At 39.8% G+C, this 21,846-nt stretch overlaps 1 protein-coding gene across 7 annotated transcripts in view; it reads right to left on the bottom strand.

Moving 5' to 3' along the window:
- The window catches only part of bcas1 (brain enriched myelin associated protein 1), a 103,195-nt gene that overhangs the window by 63,182 nt on the left and 18,167 nt on the right, over positions 1–21,846 (bottom strand). For 4 of the 7 annotated variants that reach the window (XM_048549902.2, XM_048549901.2, XM_048549903.2 and 1 more), the window contains exons 3-4: positions 15,288–15,366; positions 6,909–6,968 (exon numbers count right to left, since the gene is read on the bottom strand). In XM_048549902.2, coding sequence (XP_048405859.1) covers positions 6,909–6,968; positions 15,288–15,366 — 139 coding nt within the window. Of the gene's footprint in view, positions 1–6,908; positions 6,969–15,287; positions 15,367–21,566; positions 21,760–21,846 lie in introns of those variants that run through there. The other 3 variants (XM_048549905.2, XM_048549908.2, XM_048549906.2) reach the window with 3 other exon arrangements.

Here is a 21,846-nt window from a genome sequence, read left to right as displayed (position 1 = left end):
TCTATTCTTTGCAATATTGGAATGCTCCTCAGAAGCCTTCACCATATTTAACTAATCTTCTTTATCCAATACTGCAACCATAAAGCACATTTCTTAGCTACAACTCAACATTAAGTGTGAGATGTGAGATTTGGTATTATTTTCAAAGTCATGTCCTAAGTTAGTCAATCCTAAACAATTTAAAAACTGTATCTTGACCCGAGCTTATATAGTTCTTGTTTTTGTCCAAGAACCATCACAATTCCGAGTACACAAATAAATAGAACACTGTTACTTCATGAAATGGTAGTCACACATTAGTACCCTGTAATGTGATAATTAACTGCACTGAAAGGAAGTACAAATGGCAACTAACTGCAGTTGACACCATGTGGCTTATCGTGCGTGCCTCAGGAAAGGCCTGAAAGTGGACCCGTACAAGTGGTGAATCACACAATGCACAATGCAAGCTCTATGACACAAGCTTGCAGAGCTTGTGACTTATCAGCATTTTGTGATTACAATAAGCCTGTTGTATATTAGATGCAGAATACATTAGGTAAAATGGCATAAATTAATCAAGAAATGCATTGCTTAGACTATAATTCCTGAAAACCGTCATAAAGGAGAAAAAATTTGTTTGAAGTATTTTCAACTTGGATGATGGAATCATTCGTTTAAAACCTAAAGAGTGGATTTTATTACATTTTAATTAGATTTTGTTTAAAATAATACATCTTCAGAAAAAAACAATATTATCGAAAACACAACAAAGTAATTTGATGAACAACATGTAATGTTGGATCATAATTTTTTAATCTGTCATTGACAGACATTTTCCAGGTCCCTCTGAAGACAGGATAATCCGGAGGGGCTGGAGCATTGTAAATGTGACACCAAAGTTTAAGACAGGGACAAGGGGCAGGTCTACATGGGCATTTCTTAGATCAGAGAAAAGTTGAAAGTGGTGTTCCCCCGGAGTCAATGTTGGGACACTTGCTTTTTCTAACTTTTGAAAACAATTTGAGGATTGGTGTCAAGGGAAAAGTCTCTAAATTTGGCAATGGTACTAAGTTGGGGAGAAAAGTGAATTGTGGAGATAATGCTGAATGATTTTGGAAGGGCATTGACAAGTTGGCTAAATGTGCAGATGTCTTGCAAATTAATTTCAATTCAGAAAAAGGTGAGGTAATGCATTTTGGTTTAAGAAACATGGAGAGACAAAACAAGCTCAATGTTGTAACTTTGAGGAGACAGCAGCAGCAGAGAGACCTCAGGATTCGTGTGCATTATTCTCTGAAGGTTGCCAGGCAAGTTGAAGCAGTTGTTCAGAAGGCTTAAAGGACCCTTGGTTTGATAAATAAAGGCACATAGTACAAAAGAAAGGAAGTGATGCTTCACCTTTACAAACCATTGGTTAGATCACTTTTGGAGTATGGTGTTTAGTCAGGGATAACTCATTTAAGGAAGGAAGTTAAAGCCCTGGAGGGAGTTCAAAGCAGATTTAATGGAATAATACCAGGAATGAGGGATTTTAGATACAAGGGAAGATTAAAGAAAGTGGGCTTATTCTCCTTGAAGCAGTGAAGATTAAGAGGGGACCTTATTGACATGTTCAAAATTACAAACAATTTTGACAGGATAAAGAAGGACATTCTGTTTCCACTAGTTGGTATGTCAGGAACAAGGGTCACAATTTTATCACTGTCAGCAAGAGAGCTAGGAGTGAGGTGAAGAAAAACTTCTTTATGCAGAGAGTTGTTAGGATTTCAAACGTGCTGTGTGGGAGAGTGACGGACACAGTCTCCATAATGAGGTTTCAAAGAAGAGCTGGGTATATTTCTGAAAATGATTAATTTAGAGGGCTACAGAGATAGGGCTGAAGAATGTGGCTAGCTGGTTAGCTCTTTCAGCAGCCAGCACAAACATGATGGGTTGAAGGGCCTCGTTCTGTTTTGTAAAATTCTATGATTATATAGTTCTAGACAGTTGCCAACATGTTATGAGATGTATTACCTTTCAACGTTTCACTCCACATTTGGATCTTAAATCCTGTGTCGCGAGTTGTCCATGAATGACTAAAGATTTCAGCTAACAGGAAGTAATACCACCCATAATGTATTAAAAGTGATGAGTGGGTCATAATATTCCAATTCAAAATCTCACAATTATTCGACTGCAATGTAGGTGATGTTGAGAGGTCTTTTTTCGAGGGTCGTTACATTATAACATTTGTTGCTGAAGCTACATCTGTAAGAAGCTACATTCAAAGTTGATTATCTCAAGAAAATGTTGGAACTTGTGCACAGTTCCAGCCTTAAGCTAACAGTACTGGGTGGAAGGAGATGGGCAGAATTTTGATGCAGGATAAAACTGTAAATAAAAACTTTGTTTTTTTTTAAACCTCTGGCAAATTTTAACACCTCTCCTAGTTCGCTAATTCACTGCCAGCCTCTCCGATCATGATGGCAGGCAGGGCCAAGTAACACTGGGTAGCTTCCAATGCTGTACTTGATGCCTTTGCTGGTATATTACCTGGAATGGGGCTGAAATCGGCAGGTCATCTGCCATTAAACCCATTAAGTTGCTTAAATTGTCAATTATTTTTTATTTAAGGGCCTCCTCTTACTGAGGAATCCTAATACTACCAAGGGAACCTTGGTCGTGTATTCAGGCAGGCCTTGACTGAAGGGAGATTCTCCCCACACCCCTGCACTTATTATCACAGGTACCATTTGTACCCTGGGCTGGGTCTCCTGATCGCTGCCCATCAATGCTTCACCTGGGACTGTCTGACTGACCCCAGCAAAGCCAACCCAGCTATCTGGCAGCTCGGCCACTTGTCGTTAGGGACGGACTGCAGTCTCAGTAGTGGCCATACATTCTGATGTGGCACCAGATCAGCAAATGTGATACTGAACAGATCACCTTTTATTGTTAAAATAAATCCTGCGCTTGGTAAACTGACAAATATTGTCAGAACCTCATGGCCCTCTGCAAATACCAACATGTGAACCTTTGAGGGGAAGAACATGACTGCAGGATGATAGAGTATTGAAAAGGCAGCACCTCTGACACTGCAGCACCAACACAGATTTCTTGTTCAAGGTCAGCACTTTCAGCAGGTTTGGGGGTGGCATTTGACATGGACAGGCTAATAATTTGGTGCTGCTGGCCTACATATGCGTTTCCCAGCACTAATCCCGTGACCACTCTCCTGCCCAAGCCAACTGAGGGAAGGTCAAACTGAGTGTGGAATGGCTACCTGTAATCTTCCAAGAGGTCTGTGAGCTCCGGATGGTGTCCAGAGGACAACTGATTGCTGCAGGTTTAATTTCTAGCAGAAGGACAATGTGCAGTATTCCAGGATCAACGTGAAGTCTCCCCCACCAGTCTGGCCATAACTGTTGGTCACTGGTGGCATGGTCAGGCAGCTGTGGCTTTTTATCATTTCTGATATTTTAAAAGTGCTTGTGTAGCAAGCCCTCTCTGGGCCACAGATGCTGCCACATGAGCATGCAAGGTTTTGAGCTTTATTTGTCACCCTACATGACCTAGAATGCAGGAGCCTGATTTTCTAATTCAGTACTGACTGCTGATGGTGGCGGAAATGGAGTGGGAAGGGAGGGGGAGTCTTCTTTGAATGCAGGATGACCTAACATTGGTCCCTGTAATGCTAACCAGGCAGGTTTTGCTCCTGAATGCACAAGACCCTGACGGTCTGCTCCCTTTGAGTGACACTCGATGGTGATGTCAGTATGTGATTGTGATGGTCAAAGGAAACCCACATTCGAATAAACGAGAGTTAAAAGGGTAGGTAGAAGGCCAAAAGTAGAGCATGGACCATCTCAGCCACACCTGGAAGCATAGGGCCAATCTAAGTAAATTGCAGAATTTCAGACCCAATTGATATGCCAGCTCCATGCCTGAACCTTGTTAAGCAGACTTTAAATTGCTGCTATTGCTTAGCTGCTTCATTACACATGTTAACTGTGCAGCAATAATCTGTATATTTTGTTATATAAGGCCCATGATAGGCCATCTCAGTAACCATTGGTTGGACAACAATTTCACTTAGTGATCACCTGAATGTTGATGGTTTTCTCTTCTCATGATCCAGCAGCCACACTATCAGTTTTCTGTCTCACAGCAGGAGCTGCATACTGGAGTACTCTTTGTACGTACTCAAGACATATCTGCACACATGGCCCACCTCCACATCGATTTGCTCCCAGGGTTGGTGAATTTGACTCACTCCTGCACCTATCACCCTGAAGTGAGCAGCATATCATTCAAGAAGAGATAATGGGAACTGCAGATGCTGGAGAATTTGAGATAACAAAGTGTGAAGCTAGATGAACACAGCAGGCCAAGCAGCATCTTAGGAGCACAAAAGCTGACGTTTCACAAGGGTCTAGGCCCGAAACGTGAGCTCTTGTGCTCCTACGATGCTGCTTGGTCTGCTGTGTTCATCCTGCTTCACACTTTATTATATCATTCAAGAACCCTCCCATTGAGGCAGATACAGCCAGAGCAGAAAGTGAACAATTGAAGCTGCTTGACATGCCAGGGAAGCTCCAAGCTGAAATCTCTTATCACTGAAATAAGTATCATTTATTTATTAATAAAATATTTGATCTCTCTTTGTAATTTAGTAAATGGCTCTTTCTTAAGAAAAAGACATATTTGTATTGACCATTTTTTTGTATAAAACTCCTGAAATCCTACAGATGGTATTTTATCATCCCATCAAATTGTTTATCTGCAATGTTCATTTGGCAAGTATTAGTGTGTCTTAACAGTGTCCTAAATTAAGTTTAACAATCATGACAAACCAGACCCCTACACCCATATGGTAAACAAGTTTCATGCTATCCTTAGTCAGTGGTGTGTTTTTTGTTATTTGTTGAGTCTTGCTCCAATTTAGACTTGGATTGAAAAGTGTCACAAGTATTATAAATTGTTCAGGAGTGCTGGGTTTCCCATTCTTTGGTTATGCACTTAGTGTTTAATGGAAAAAAAAGATAGCCACCAAATAAGTTTACAAAATGCAAATGTAAAAGCTATCATGCTTCTGTTCTTTTCTACAGAAACGTACCAAACATTTTCCAATGAATCATAGCTAATATTTGAATTTAAGGTGGTTCTGTTGTATAATAGCCGGAAAATAAACAGTTTATACGGAAAATGTTTGCCTTTATGCTAACTGGTTGTAATGCTTGATTTCACACCATGGGAATGGATTTCAAATTCAAGGATAGCTAGAATTCAAGCATTTTTGTTGAAATTTTAGAGCAACATTTTTAACAGCAAGTGGGAGCCGCAAGGGGAAGTCTTGTAACCATTTTCTGTAGATCCAGGTTTTTCTGGTAGGAGAAAGGGGGTACAGCACGCTTCACAAGGATGGAAACATAAACTCAGCAGGCCATATGAGCCAAGAGCTGACTTCAACAAACCCCACTTTAGCTTTGCTTGGACCTTAACTCAAAGTATGAGAGTCAAATGTTCATTGAGTAGTTATAAATACTCTTGAAGGGTAGAATACTGATGTGGCCTGAAGTTTCTCAAATCCCCTGCTCTTTAAAGTTGAAAAGTAAAGCTATGACAAAGATTAAAACATAACCTCTACTGGAGTACTCTGAGATTAAAAAGAAAAGTGGCATCTGTTTGAACAATTTAAACCAATATCTTTGTTGACATTTCCCCAAGGACTAAGTATAATGCTACTGTCTATGGTTAGGCAATTTTCAAAAGCTACTATCTCAGCAGGACTACAGAGGTCACAGTTTGATTGATAGTTTAAAAGGTTATTAAAGGATTAGCTGTCTTTGATGTGGGATCTGGATTCAAGTTTGTTTTTAAGACGTTAATTACTTGAGAAAACACAGAAGCTTTGAATGGGTTCTGCGAAGAGCAGATCACTTCGCAATCAAGAGAGAATGATCGAAAGCTGTACTCAGTTGTTAGAGGATTTTTGTTTTTGCTTTTCAGCTCCACACAGCTTCTGAGTTCCATCTATGGTAGATTCTGGGAGAGTTGCCACAGAGGTGGCATGGACTGGGCGTTTGGTTGGTAGGGTGAGGTTTGAGGACCTAACAGTTTCTGAAATGACGGGGCCGAAGTTCCAGAAAACTGAAATAGGCCTTCTAAGCGGCCCAGCTCATTATTTGCCTGTCCCTGGTCAACTATCATCTGGTTCTGGAGTCAGCAGGCTGGATTCCCACTTGTTCAATATTCCAGGATAAAAAATGTATATTTCAAAATATTTTTAGTGGCTCAGATCTGGTAGTTTTCCAAATGAGCTAAAAATTTTTAATGTGAAATACTGAACACAAGATAATCTTCATAAGTGCATTGTTTTATTTAAACTCAGTGATAGAGCAGAGTATAAAGATGGAGAAGACAATGATTTTATTATTTCATGATGTCATGTGCCTCTCATCATTAACCCTGATTTGCACTGCACAGAACGTTTGGATCTGCAAATTATGTACTTCCTCTAAATGTAACAAAATGCTGTTTCCATTCCTCTTGTTTTTATCAGCTTAAACGACATCGTTGATCCAACCAAACTTCATCCTGCTACTTTCTTCCATCCTCTGAACTCTGACAGCATAATATTGCATCATATAGTTCATGAAGTATAGTTAGTGTGACACTGGATTAGAGACAAGTCAGTTTGATTACAGCAATAAGAAAGAAAAGGGAACAAAACCTAAACTCAGAATAGAGGTTTGATATGAATGAAACACAATGGATATAAAAGAACACCTACAGGCAAACAGCAAATTTTGTTTAAAATAAAGGAAGGAGAACAATGATTTAAAACACAATGAAGATTGGTGAAATTAAGACAGTAAAAAACTAGATGTGGCTAGTATAGTTAGGGAAGTGAAAATACAAGTCGTTCAGTCCATTGTGCGACATACCTTTGGCTTTTCCAGACTTTAAATGTAATTTCTTCATCAGGTAATTAATTCTGCGGATATCTTCAGATGGAACAAGTGAAGAATGCAGAGAGATAGAATGATGAAAAAAAAATACTAGAGAATAAAAAGAAATTGTTTTAAAGAGATGTATATGCAGTCTGTGTTATGGATGCAACATTCTCAACTCTCCCTCACTGCTGCTCAGGGAAAAGGAAGCACTTGGCCAGTCTACTACCCAATGGTGATCACAGTGCCATAGTTTTCGCTGCTTTTCTGCAACAATTTCATTCAAAAACTCATCACCAATGATTCCAAAATTGGCTGTTTTTATGAGATGCTGTGCATTGGTATTAAAAAATAAAACAGAAGAACAACACCTCAAACGAAATGTCAGCTTTCCTGCTCCTCTGATGCTGCTTGGCCTGCTGTGTTCATCCAGCTCTACACCTTGTTATCTTGGATTCTCTAGCATCTGTAGTTCCTACTCTCTCTGAATCCATTTACACCCTCAGTTTTAAAATGTTAATAAGATTGAATAAACTCTTCTTGCTTTTACTGAGAATATGAAGGAAAAACAGAACACATTGCAATGTTTTACTCTGGGTATTGTAACTCATCACTAGTTAATTATGATTAGTCACACTGTGAAATAGTTCTCATTGATTGTTAAATAAGTTGAAACATGTTTAGGTCTCACCATGAGTAGTGGCATTAAAAAAATTATATATTTTCCACCAATGGACAATTACTGGATTGTTTAGACAAGTTTAAATGTGATCATGAAACACAGCTCCAGTGCGTGACCGTTCTGATGCCTGCAAATCACAGTTAATTGATAGCACATGTGACTACAGCGTGCTGTCAGTTACTTGAACTGAATGAGACCCACTCAGATCAACAAAAAATTCAGACTTGATTCCAAACCCTGACCTCAAGATTGGACCTTGCTAGATGGAGACAAAATGTGCCAGTTTCACAGTGTTCTTTCTTGATAACTGTCTTTCAAGAACATGGGTCTTAAACAACTTCTTACAGTCACAATCACACACAAGTGAATGCCAAGTCACATTAGGATTGACCAGATGCTAGCACAGTGGTGGAGTTAGGAAAGGACATGGAAAGGAGAGGGATTTGGAGGCAGTGGAGTTGGGAAGAGAGTTCCAAGCTGCAGGGCTTAGAAGGCTGAGTAAATGTCTTCTAATAGAACAGTGAAGCAAAAGAGAATGTGTGCAGGAGGCTAAACTTACAAGTATTTCAGAGTGAGTTGTAAATTTTGTGGATATGACAGGGCAACATCAGGGAGGGATTGAAAAATAAGGATGATAATTTAAAATTCTGTACAACTTTCCCATTGACTGATGAAAACATTACTGGGATATAATCTATACTCATTTTGTTTTCTCTTTAAAATTATTAGAAAGAGATTTTGCAGATGTTGGGCTCTATCCTGGACACTTGAAAGGTTCAGCAGCACTGATCAGTAACATATGTTAAATAGAGTAACTAGGTTACCATGGCGTAAAATACATGCAGAAATCTTGCATTCAGAGTTAGTACTTTGATGTGCCTATTTTGAAACACAGGGCTAACAGTTATCAACTTTACATTAAAATTTCCAATTTAGGTTAATTTATGAATGTGTCTTTTTTTAACAGTGATTGATTATTTTTAATTATGAAATGTATTCCTACACATGAACAATGCCTGCAACACTAGTTTAAACCTCCTTTCACAGTCCACAAAATTATCTTAATATGCCTTCTTGAACTTTGGGTGTCAACACATGGCAAAATGCCAATTACTTCACAGAATAATCCTTAAGTAGCAATATCCTGGCAATTAACAAAAGCTGGGTGTATTTCTTCTTTGTTTGCCTAACTAATCCATAAGAAAACACAACCTGAAGTTATCAGAAACGCTTATTTGTTGTAAATTTGAAGACAGTAATACTGAGATAGCACTGTGGCATTCTTTAGGCCCAACCTCTATAAAGATTTATATTTATGTTTTGTTTTTACTCTATGTTCATGGTAGACTGAAAAACTTGTAGAAAAATCTGCTCTTTGATTTTATTGGTTATTAAAAAGTCAGTAATCCAATTAATGAGAATTAATTTTGCCTACTGAGATGATTCAACTGAAAGTAATTCTAATTATTTAATTATGTCCTTTCAACATAAGTCGAAAGGGCTATTGGCAATGCACACATGATCAGTTTACTGCATGATGGGTTCCTTTGTAAACAGTGTAAAACTGTTTACAAAGTGCACTAGAGCCATTTATTGGTAGACATGCAGTACTACAAGTCAGAACTAGATTCACTTCCTCCATTTAGACACGCTCTCAAAATGAAATCAATTTCCTGTTCATTAATAATATGCAAAGAATTAGGTTTTAATATTTTTATATAAATCAGCAACAATGTTTTTGCACAGGTTGACTCGTCTGTTTGAAAAGCAATTTCATGGTATTAAATTAACTTTTATTGCTTGTGTTTAATTACTTGTGCCCTGGTGTTATGCTTGAATTATGACAATGATCTCAGGCGTAGGTATCTCATGCCTCAGGAAGCTTAATAGCCAGTTCTTCTTTCTTATGTACACCATTAAACATTTCATGGAGAATAGTTACTTGCAAGATTGAAATTATTGTTATTTTGAGATGGTTGAAGCCTGCTTTCTTTGATTAACAAAACATATTCTTGAAAACATGAAAACTGGATGAACAAATATTTGTATGATTTGCTCATATGTAGGCACATATAATATACAAAGTCTTGATCAGAGGTGGGGATGTTTGCTGACAATTGCACAATGTTCAGTACCTTTGGCAGATCCTCAGATACTGAAGCAATCCTTCTTGACATGCAGCAAGACTTGAATTCAGACTTGAATTGATAAGTGGCTTGTTACATTCATGGCACACAAGGTGCAGGCAGCTCGCATGTGCAACAAGAGAGAATCTAACCATCATCCCTTGACTTTCAATGGTGTTACCATCAATGAATCCATCCCTTAACATTCAATGGTGTTACCATCAACGAATCTCCCACTATCAACCTCCTGGGAGTTACATTTCAATCAAAATTGAACTGGACTAGCAATGGTTACAAGAGCAGGTCAGAAGCTGAAATCTTGCAACAAGTAACTCACTTCCTAACTCCTCAAGGCCTGTCCACTAAATACAAGGCATAAGACAGGATTGTAATGGAATACTTTCTACTTGCAGAGATGAGTCAGCTGCTACAACATTCAAGAAGACAACACCATCCAGGGCAAAACTATTTATTTGGTATCATCTAATACCTTCAACATTCACTCTCTCCATCATTGATGTTCAGCAGCGGCAGTGTGCATCATCTACAAGGGGCACTGCAGAAATTCACAAACGTTCCTTAGACAGCACCTTCCAAAGTCTCAGTATCTGTCAACTAAAGGGTGAACAGTAATAAACACATGGAAACACCATCACTTGCAAGTTCTTTTCCAAACCACACACCATTCTATATGTCACAGAATCCCTACAGCGTGAAGCAGGCCATTCAGCCCACTGAGTCCACAATGACCCTCTGAAGACCATCCCACTCAGACTCACCCCCTTACCCTAGCCTAAGGGCGGCACGGTGGCTCAGTGGTTAGCACTGCAGCCTCACAGCTCCAGGGACCCGGGTTCAATTCCAGCCTCGGGCAACTGTCTGTGCGGAGTTTACACATTCTCCCCGTGTCTGCCTGGGTTTCGTCTGGGTGCTCCGGTTTCCTCCCACAGTCCAAAGATGTGCAGGCTAGGTGGATCGGCCATGCTAAATTGCCCATTATAGGGGGGTGGGTCTGGGTGGGATGCTCCAAGGGGCGATGTGGACTTGTTGGGCCGAAGGGCCTGTTTCTACACTGTTGGGGATCTAATCTAATCTAATCCGTGAAACCCTGTATTTCCCATGGGTAATCCACTTAGCCTGCGCATTCCTGGACACTATGAGCAACTTACCGTGGCCAATCCACTTATCCTGCACATCTTTGGGTTGTGGGATGAAACTGGAGCACTTGGAGGAAACCCATGCAGATACGGGGAGAATGTGCTAGCTCCAACAGAACAGCCATTAAACACCCATGCACGCAGGTAAAGATAAATGGAAACGACACTATATTTCATTCCGAGCATTACCAGCCAGTCGCCATTGAAAAAACCAGGACAAAAGAATTTAAATTAACCTGTAAAACCAAGAGTTGCCCGAGGCTGGAATTGAACCTCTGGTGGTGCGAGGCAGTAGTGTTAACCTCTGAGACATCATGCCGCTCATTCTGACTTCGAACTTTATTGTCACTGGGTCAAAAAACTGGAACTCCACACCCCCACAGCAGTGTGGTTGTGCCTATAAAACACTGACAACAGTTGTTAAAATCAGCGGTTCACTACCACCTTCTCAAGGGCAATCAGGGATCAATTACACTGAGTGTAGGTTTCCAGCACCCCAGAACAAATTATAGGGGAAGCCCAACTCCATACCAACCAACCCGACCTTCTGGTTGCCACCCATTTTAATTCCCCCTCCCACTCCCCTGGCAACATGTCCTTCCTTAGCCTCCTCCACTGTCAGAGTGAGGCTAAATGTAAACTGAAGGAACAGCACCTGACATTTTGCCTTGGGAGCTTGCAGCCTAAGGGCCTGAATATTGACCTCGTCAGCTTCAAAATCCCTCCACCCCCAGCCTTATCCCATGTCCCACTTCCCTGGCCCGACCTAGCCTGTCCATCTTCCGACTCACCTATCCGTTCCACCCTTCCCACTGACCAATTACAATAGCCCCTTATCTGCATCCACCTATCACCAACCCATCTACCCTTCCCCAGCCCCATCATCCTCCCTCTATTTATTTCTGGGCTCCCCTCCCCCGGCTAGTCCTGATGAAGGGTTTCGGCCCGAAATGTTGACTTTCCTGCTCCTCTGATGCTGCCTGGCCTCCTGTGTTTACCCAGCCCCATGTTTATTGACTCCACTTGGGCAGATGGCCATGGTTTAACATTCCGGATGACCCGCTTTAATGAGCATGATGCAAAACTGTTGTTAACCTCCAGCAGGAAGGCCTGCTTCATTGAATTCCGACCATTCAGGGGCCAGGAGCTCTACACTCAGGCAGTGTCAAGCGGCAGAAACGGCCAATACTGGTACGAGCAGGCATTCAGCAGTTGAGTGGGAATTGAAGCAAGTCCAAAGCAGTTGGGGCTAGGCTGACAGGTCCCAGAAAGTGCAAGACCTCTGGTATGGCTGGGGGTATGGAGGCATATTGAACAATGCCAGAATGTGGGAAGGGGGTCCAGAATGAAAGCATTGCAGCTTCACTGAACATCAGCCACAGGTTAAGCCAGCCAGACTAGAGGTAGGGCATAGGTCTTTATATCATAGAAGTGGCAAGGTGAGCTCCTTAGTTGGACATTAATAGCACATTTAAAGGCCTCAATTGAGCCATGGTGGATAATCCAAACAGGATTTCGTTGTCAGCCCACCCATAGAGGTGGGAATGGGAATATTGCTGATGGCATGGCAATATTCCACCTGTCTGTCCTCCCACTCATCAATGGTCCATTATATTGTACCTACATTATATTTTACATTGAAGTCATGAATCATTACTATCAGATCAGCATTGGAGAATGTGCGGCCACTGCTACCTACAATTTAAACTACCCATTTGTCATTTTATACTGAATACCTTTGCGCCTTCTGGTCTTATTCTGACAAAGATCCGGGGCAAATATAATCCCATTGAAGCCATGGCCCTTAAGCTCTGTCTTCAGGTGATTCACAAACTGTTTTTAAATGGGGCTACAACTCAATCAGAGATGTAGGAACTGCCGATGCTGGAGTCTAAGCTAACAAGGTGTAGAGCTGGATGAACACAGCAGGCAAGGCAGCATCAGAAGAGAAAGAAAGCTGATGTTTTGGGTCTGGACCCTTCTTCAGACTTTCTGATTTTTTTTCTGAAGGCTCCTCTGATGCTGCTTGGCCGGCTGCGTTCATCCAGCTCTACACCTTGTTATCTCATTTAAACGGAGCTGGTCAGCTCAGCACAGCATGGTCTGTTGGTCAGCAATGCTCAACACACAACCCCTTCATGCGCACCCCTCCCCCCATCCTCCCACAAAGTATGTAACAACATTGAACTAGACAGGAATATATGTGGGTACTAAAGCATTTAGTTACTCTAATATCATAATATTATCTCTGAAAGCACTTTACAAGCTGTAAAGTCCTTTTAAATTGTGTTGCTGTGATGTAGAAAATGTGGTTGCCCATTTACACACAGCAAACCCTCAAAAACATGACAATGATCAGGTAAACTGATTTTGTGCTGTTGACTGAGGAATACATTCCGTGAGGAAACTGGAGGTAACTCCCCTGTAAAATGGAATCTGTTATATTTACCTGAGAAAGAAGATCAGGCCTCAGTTAAACATCTTATCCAGAAGAAATATCGAAATGAATGGGTTCAGTTATGTGTTTTCTGGGTGGAGTAAATTTTAACGTCATCTGTCCAGCAGCGACTAGATAAAATCATCCAGCTAACACAACTAAATATTTCTAATTTCAATCAAGCAAGTTCAAGTTCAGTAAGAATTTTATTTTTAAAAGATGCCAGTTACACCACTGGCATCTGATTACAATTTAACTTGGTGTCTTGAGCTGGAAGCCATTGCAGCTTTCCCAAAAGCTAGAACCAAACATGTTTTACATGTTTTAAAATTAATTTTCAGTGGAGACAAGTGTCATGATTGCACTTATGGAAGTATTGAACATTTAATCACAATTCCTTTTTAGAAAAAAAAGGTACAGCTGAAAGGATGTAAATTCGGAACTGTCCAGACAGGAATTCTGGAATGTCATACCTGCACAGTCAGGGAAACTTCAAGTGGAAATGGTAAAGAGGAAAAGATAATGAGAGCCTGAAGGCTGACTACCCAAACCCCTCTAAACAGCAGAAAATCTCCTGCAGATATGCTTTTGTTTTACCTTTTAAAACCCAGCAAAAATAGAGTTAAAGTTGAGTTTCAACTCTCTTCTACATATGCCACTGTTACTGATGCCCTAGTTTGTGAACTAGTACAATATTAAGGCCTCGGTTTGGAACAGCCATTAAACACCCATGCACACAGGTAAAGATAAATGGAAACGACACTATTTCATTCTGAGCATTACCAGCCAGTCGCCATTGAAAAAACCTGACAAAAGAATTTAAATTAACCTGTAAAACCAAGAATCCCAGAATTCACTGTATAATTACAAATATCAATGTTAGCAGTACAACTGAATGGAATGTGTGTGATGTACAAATATCTGTTTGTCATTAATCACTCATATAGTGAGTTGTATATCACTTCTTAAACATTTTTATTGGGTCACCTTTCATTCCTAATCTGGATATAAGTAAATTACATTATTTTCTTGTCTTGCAATTATTCAGTATAACCTCATGTTTTTGTTATCTCAAGAATGTCTGGTTAACTTGGCTCCTTTTAAAATGTAAATTCCTTTATTCTGGGAGAAAGCTGTCCACAATAAAAGGCATCCTTTTTAAATTCACCTTGTTATGACCAAGCCAAGGGACTGGCAAATAAACAAGGACAACCAGCTCACCCCTCCATAACCAGGATCTTAACAATTTGGGGTATCTTGTTTGGAACTGTAACACTTTGGGGAATCTCATCCAAAGACATGTTGAAACATTGAAGAAAGGAAATGTGCTCCTCCAGACCCTATCAGGGAAACTTGATCCTCTTCCCGATGTGGACTCATTCCTTTTTTCTATTTTGAGGTCTTTACAAGTCAACCCTAACAACTGATGTAACATCTACTGCCTAAACCTAACCCTAACCCTACCTGCTGTGACAGCCAGCTTATGTGATTTTCAACTGCTTCCCACTTGAAATGGTTTGGCCAGCAACATTTGACTGAACATAGACATAAGAATCATGTCTGGAGCAAAAGGTGATTTTTGTTTAAATGCACATCACTATTTAGGCATTTAAAAAACTGACCATATTAGCCAACTAACCTGTGGATTAATAGCTTCTTCCATATCTCAGTGGACATACGCCAGAATTGAAACTATATATTACTGGGATGGATTGAGGTGTAAGCATGATGTTACAAGTCTCATAATATTAGGTTTTGGATTTTAAGCCAAATGAACTCTCTGATAAGAATATCTGTTTTGCAACTGTAAATATATGTGAAACTTGGTTAAATGTTAATTCAGTATTAGTGGCCTAAAATAAATTCTATGTAATCCACTTCAATGCAAAAACTTGAAATGTGAAGACTAACGGTATAAAGGATGTTTTTCAGTTTAATTCAAAATTTATCCCCTGAATAGTTAATACATACCAGTATCACTCTTGTTCTCCACTGGGTTTGGTTTTCGAAGAGTCGGACCATTTTGAACAATCTCAGTATGAGTTTCAGTCTGAAAAGTGAAAATATATGTGATAACCAAAAGGTAAATTACATATCATACATTAGCTGATTAAATGCTAGGCAAGTTACATTATCTCATAATGAAATGAACAAACAGACAATTTAAGAACAATATCTATAATAAAAAATGCGGATTGAAGAATGCATGTGTTAATAATTGAATGGAGAAATTCTTACAAGTTAAAACTGACAAATTCACATGCGAACTTTTAACGTTTTCTTCACCAATGTAACAAATTCTGTAATCACTAACTCCCCACTGAGAGTATTACATCTACAACACACTGATCATATATTCCTTCTGATTAAAAAAAATTCTTGTGGCCTCCAAGTCTATTGGGAACTGCATGCTCTTCAGTTCATGTTTCTTCTCTCTAAAAGGCAAGTGACTCATCCTGAAAATCTTTTACCAAGAATAAAGAAATTATCTCATTAATACAATTTGGCATATGCTGCGGTGGTGCAGTAGGTCTCACTTTGAAATGCTATAGAATCAAGATTATAAAGTATAAATTGTTAATTTCAATGTGCCAAGGACGAAGCTAAGGACTATGTGATATCACAAAACAAAAGCTCAATGTCTGTCTTTTTGGTGGGATTTGGAAAAGAACAATAACTCACAAGGGAAGCCAAAGAAAATCAGTTACATTGTGATCTGTGCTTATATTTTAGACATACAACAATACAAACACTCAGATCAACTTTCAATTTATTGTAGCAGAAAGTGCGGGAAATAATCAGCAATTCAAGCAGCATTTTTGCGGAGAGAAACAAAGTTAAATGTTTCAGGCTGATGACCTGAAAGATGAAAGATAATTGACCTGAACCATTAGTATTTGTGAAGAGAAAAAGAGTTGAGCATTTTCAGTATTTTACACTTTTGTTTAAGATATCCTACATCTACAGAGTTTTGGTTGTGCTTCAGTTCCTGTCCAACTCATGACTGCTACAGCTAATGGGAACACTAAAAAAAATCACTATCCTCAACTCCCAAACCACAGCAGTTGAAATAAATAAATTTAAAAGTGTTTAGCATTTTGAAATGAGCCCATTGAATCCGGTAACATTCACTTCTCATAACAACAAGGCTCTGAACAAGACTCTGTCACAGAGCTCCCAACAATGTGATCAGAGATCCCGCACTGCAGATGCTGGAGTCAGAGATAATACAGTGTGGAGATGGAGGAACACAGTAGGCCAGACCCTTCTGAAGAAGGGTCCTGACCTGAAATGTCAGTTTTCCTGCTCCTCTGATGTTGCCTGGCCTGCTGTGTTCCTCCAGCTCCACACTGAGTTATCCCAAAAATGTGATGGTGTTTGGCTTTGTATGCTCATTCTGACGTGAACATTTTGATTATATTCTGGAGCAACAAAAAGCACTTGATCTCAAATCACAATATTCTCTGCCAGGGTTGTCTGTTAAACTCTGTCACGACTCTTGGCAATGCAACGATGAAGGATTAATCTTTGAATATTTTGGCCCTTAATAAAAAGTAGGATAACATGAAAAATATGTACAGATAGAGAGAACGTTTTTGGTTACTCTAGCCCTCAGGTCAATAAATGGGCTGCAGTCCAGAAAATCCCCTGAGCCATTGATTACTTATGAGATTCTAAATGTTTTTTCAGCACATGTTATAGTTGAATGACACGACACATCTGTTCTGAAGAAGGGTCACTGGATCCAAAATATTAACTCAGCTTTCTCGCCACAGGTACTGCCAGACCTGCTGAGATTTTCCAGCAATTTTTGTTTTTGTTCCCTTTTCTGCTTTGCAGGTCAATGCCTGATGAGCAAAGCTGTCACCAGAGCACATACAATGGTACAGCATCTGTTACAGGAGCAGCAACATTCCTGCAAAGAAATTCAGTGACCCTGAGGTTTGCCAGGGCAGAACACATCTCTTTCTTGGAATAATGCTGTAAAAAGTTGTGAATCTCAAGTCCCACCCATGACTCATTTCTTATTTTCATGGGGCAAGATTTGATTTGGGATGTAGTTCATACAAGTGCGACATGCAAAAACAGCTGACCTCTTAAGTAACCATTGAAATAGAATCTTGGAGCCTCGGGTATCTGGAAGCTGCAGTGTAGTGATTTTGGAGGGGGGCAGTATTTTCTCATGGTGGGAGACCAGGGATCCTTTGGGAAAGTGGTGCGAGACATGGCTCAGATGTCCTTTGGGACTGCTAGCTGTTGTATAAAGAACAGTGCTTTCTAGGTTGAGTGCACTCTGCAATTACGAAATTTATTTAATTGAACTATATTATTTCAACTCTGTTCATGGGTACATGTAGATTTTTTTTTGTTCATTCATAGGATAGTGGATGTCACTGACTGGACCAGTGTTAATTGCACATCTTTATTGTCATTGAGAAGCTGTTGGTTAGCTGCCTTGTACTGCTGCATGGATGTAAAGATATCCTGAGTGCTACAAGGGAGGGAGTTCCAGGATTTTGATCCAGCAAAGACAAGGCATAATGATACAGTTTCAAGTGGGTGGTGTGGGTGGATGTGTGGGGGGGTGGGTATCTTGAAGGAACTTCCAGTTGGTGGTATTCTCACGTACCTAATGCCATTCTCCCTCTAAATGATAGAGGTCACTGGTTTGGAAGGTGCTGCTTATGCAATCATGGTGAATTGTTGCAGTATGTCCTGAAGATGGCCCACACTACTGCAATTGCAGGAGGAGTGAATGTTCAAGGTGCTAGCTGGGGTACCAATCAAGCAGGGCTGCTTTATCATGTGCGGTCGCAAGCCTTTTGAGTGTTGGTGGAGCTGCACTCATCCAGGAAACACAATGAATTGATATGATAGGTTAAAGGGAAAAAGATGATGGGGGCGGAGCAGGCACAAAGTTGGGGATTTGAGGGAACTTAGGGACGGGCAAAGAATGTTGGATTGCATGGGTTGCTGTAAGTGGGGCATGGAGACTACATAGGGTGAAGCGATGAGAGATGTGAGGGCTGTAGGAACACTACATTTCTCTCCTTTTGGAGAGGTCAGCTCCCCATACAGATCAGGTCCTAGGAATACATTTGGCAGAAATAATGTGCCCTGCGCGTTGTCAAAATACAAGCTTGGGCATAAAAAGAACAGAAACTCAATGGGAGATAGTAGGAACTACCAATGCTGGAGTCTGAGATAACAAGGTGTAGAGCTGGATGAACACAGCAGGTCAGGCAGCATCAGAAGAGCAGGAAAGCTGACGTTTCAGGTCAGGACCCTTCTTTAGAAAGACCCTTTTCTGAAGAAGGGTCCAGACCCAAATATCAGCTTTTCTGCTCCTCTGATGCTGCCTGACCTGCTGTGTTCATCCAGCTCTACATCTTGTTATCACAAACTCTGTGGACTCGCAACAAAAACTATCAAAAGAAATATGAAGCTAAGAAAGAATTGCAAAGCTTTTAACTGTGGCTGGTCATTGAAAACTATGACAGCACTTACTGTACATGATGGATTCCATTAAATATAACAGTCACAATGGGATGTCTATTGAAGCTCAGTTCAAACCATTTATTGAATTCAAATGGTTTTGACATAATGTATTAAGAACTTGAATGAGGTATTTGTTCTTTTGAAGAGTTAGTTTAGGCAAAGTCCACGTATTGTGTGGGCTTTTCACCAATGGAAATGTTTTTTTTTCATTTTAATGGTGACAAAATCAATAGGCCAATAATGTTATTTCCTGTTAGGATCCTCCTGATACGTGCCCATGTAAGATAATCAGTGAACCGGCATCAGTTGAAAGGAAAAGGCAGAGGGTGATCAGTGGGTAATATGAGTTGACACTAAGTTGTGTTAGCAGCTATATATGCTACATAGGCTAGGCTGGAAGTAGACGGTGTATAAGGGCCCATGGAGCATGGAGTGTTTTACACAGGAGTGTGAGGGCCATTGGGACGGGCATAAATGCATAAGTTGGCATGGATGGGGCATACAGATTGAAGGGGTGAGAGTAGAAGAGATGTTTTCTGTTTTAATCTTTATCTTTAACCCTTGAATATAGTACTGGATTTCGCAGGTGAGCTTTCTGCCCAGTCTGCACTAGGAACTGGCAACTTCTTAGTCTCTTCCTGGGTCGTATGGCCTGACTTCCAATCCAGTTCACCCACCCCCAACATCAAATTTGAAACATCTGTGTATTTTTAATGGTCAGACTTGTAGAGTCAGGATTTCTCCCAGGTGTGTGCCCCAGACCTGGGAATGTAATTGGGCCAGCTACTCCTTGCAAATTTCATCCAAAATTAAACTGGTGTATAGCTTGGGTCCTCATTTGGGGCCATCACCCCAGTTGCCCAGGTTTTCTGTCACTTTCCAATGCACCATCCTGGGAAACAGCAAAAACTAGAGTAGGCAAATAGGAAATTGCATAACCACCTTCCTGTACGTTTTGACACAAGATCAAAGTTTAAACAGGAAAGGGTAAATGAAAGACTCTACAAGTCCAATTTCCCACAGTTTCTTTAGGGAACTGCACAGCTCTTGATAAATGGTTTTTGCCTGATTAATGAAGTAAACTCCTTCATGTTCTCATCATTCATGAATTGTGTAAACAAATTAACTCCATGATTACATTTAGTTTACAATTATCAGATGCTTATAATGATTCCTGTCATCTTTTCTGTTCTGTCAATGCATTTACCTTTTTATTTTGCATATCTATATTTCAATTTATTTTACAAGCATAAATTTCTTAAGATAGTCATTCAAAAGACATTTCTTCTATGCAGTGTTCCTAACAAAGTAATGGAAATTAGGTGCTGGTTAGCTCAGTTGGTTGTATGGCTAGCTTTATGCTCAGAATAATATAACAATATGCATTTGATTCCCATACTGGTTGAGTTGGAATTGGGTCTGACACCATTGGAGCAGTGAGCAGTAATAAACCAATTTTGATAAAATTTGCCAAGAAAATGGTCACCCTGCTACAGGAAGGATATTATTAAATTTGGGAGGGTTCAGAAAAGATTTACCAATATGTTGCCAGGGCTGGAGTGGTAAAACAAAGTGGATAGGCTGGGACTTTTCACACTGGAACATAGGAGGTTGGGGAGTGATCTTATAGAGGAGAAAAAAATTCATGAGAGGCATAGATAAGGTGAATAGCAAAGGTCTTTTCCCTATAGTAGGTGATTTCAAAACTGCGAATATATTTTTAAGGTGAGAGGAGAAAGATTTAAACGAGACTTTGGGGCAACGTTTTGATACAGAGAGTGGTTTGTATGTGCAATGAATTGCTAGATGAAGAAGTAGATGCAAACACAGTTATAACATTTAAAATACGTTTGGACAAGTACCTGAATATGAAAAGTTTAGAGGGATATGGACCAAATGCACGCAGACGGGACCAGTTTAGTTTGGGGAAACTTGGTTGGCATGGACAAGTTGGACCAAAGGATCTGTTTCTGTGCCATATGAGTTTACGATTCTATGAAATAGATCAGTCTGAAGTATCAGCAAACAATGAGCCAAGATCCTGCCAATGGGTAGAATACACGTGAAAATATATATGACCTCACATTCACTTCTTAATTACTGCACTGCATATAATTCAGGCTCAAAATAAGTTCAAATAAAAGGCAAAATGCAAATATTTATAATTTGAAACTACTATTATTGCCTCATTCATGGAATTACATTGATCCTTAGACCAGTTTTGCTTTGGGTATAAAACTCACTTTTACATGCTTTGTAAATTTGTCACGAAAGAACAAAAGGAACCAAACTGAAAGCATTGTGTGTTTTTCAAGCAGTTCAAGCATTAACCACACATTCTCATTTTAAAAACTAGTTTCTCTTTCAAATGAATCAACGTATATAGAGTTTAGAAACACATGAGAAAATATTTTCAGTGCTCCAAGGGAAACAATTATTTAACTTCAATTGTGCATTAGTATTCTACCATAACAAAATACTCGTGTGAGAAGCTGAAAAAGATGAATGTCTGTCTAACATAAATTAACTGACCATTTCTTGTTCATTTTATTTCCTCATTCTAAATAACAGGGGCAACTGAATTAATCCTAACTAATCTATCAGCAGCCACCTAATCTGCTCTGACAAGATTTATACTCCAAATCTTTTTCTTAAAGTATTTCCATACACCAAATAAAATCAATCCATGTATTGATTACCCCTTTGCATGAAGAAAAGTTGTAAATTTGAAATTCACGAGTTTGCACTTACCATAGACAATTTAGCATTTGTCTCAAATGTATTATGCATCATTGTAATATTGTTTAACCTTCTCAAACACCTCAGAAAGTCACTTCAACACTGAAAAGCTCAAGACTGCATAGTGATTCCTCCACCTTCTGATACTGAGGTCAAATCATATGTTTTCTCTCTGGTTTGCATCCTGCTAAGGTCTCCTTATCTCTTGCTGACCTGAATTTGACAGGGTTAGTAGGAGATTAGCTGCTCTCATTGTACATCCATAACAGGAAAATCAGACAGTGTGTAAATA

This window comes from Stegostoma tigrinum, chromosome 19 (assembly GCF_030684315.1).
Source record: "Stegostoma tigrinum isolate sSteTig4 chromosome 19, sSteTig4.hap1, whole genome shotgun sequence".
NCBI lineage: Eukaryota > Metazoa > Chordata > Chondrichthyes > Orectolobiformes > Stegostomatidae > Stegostoma > Stegostoma tigrinum.
The sequence above is the reverse complement of the archived record's forward strand: the minus strand, read 5'-3'. Positions and strand labels throughout refer to the sequence as shown.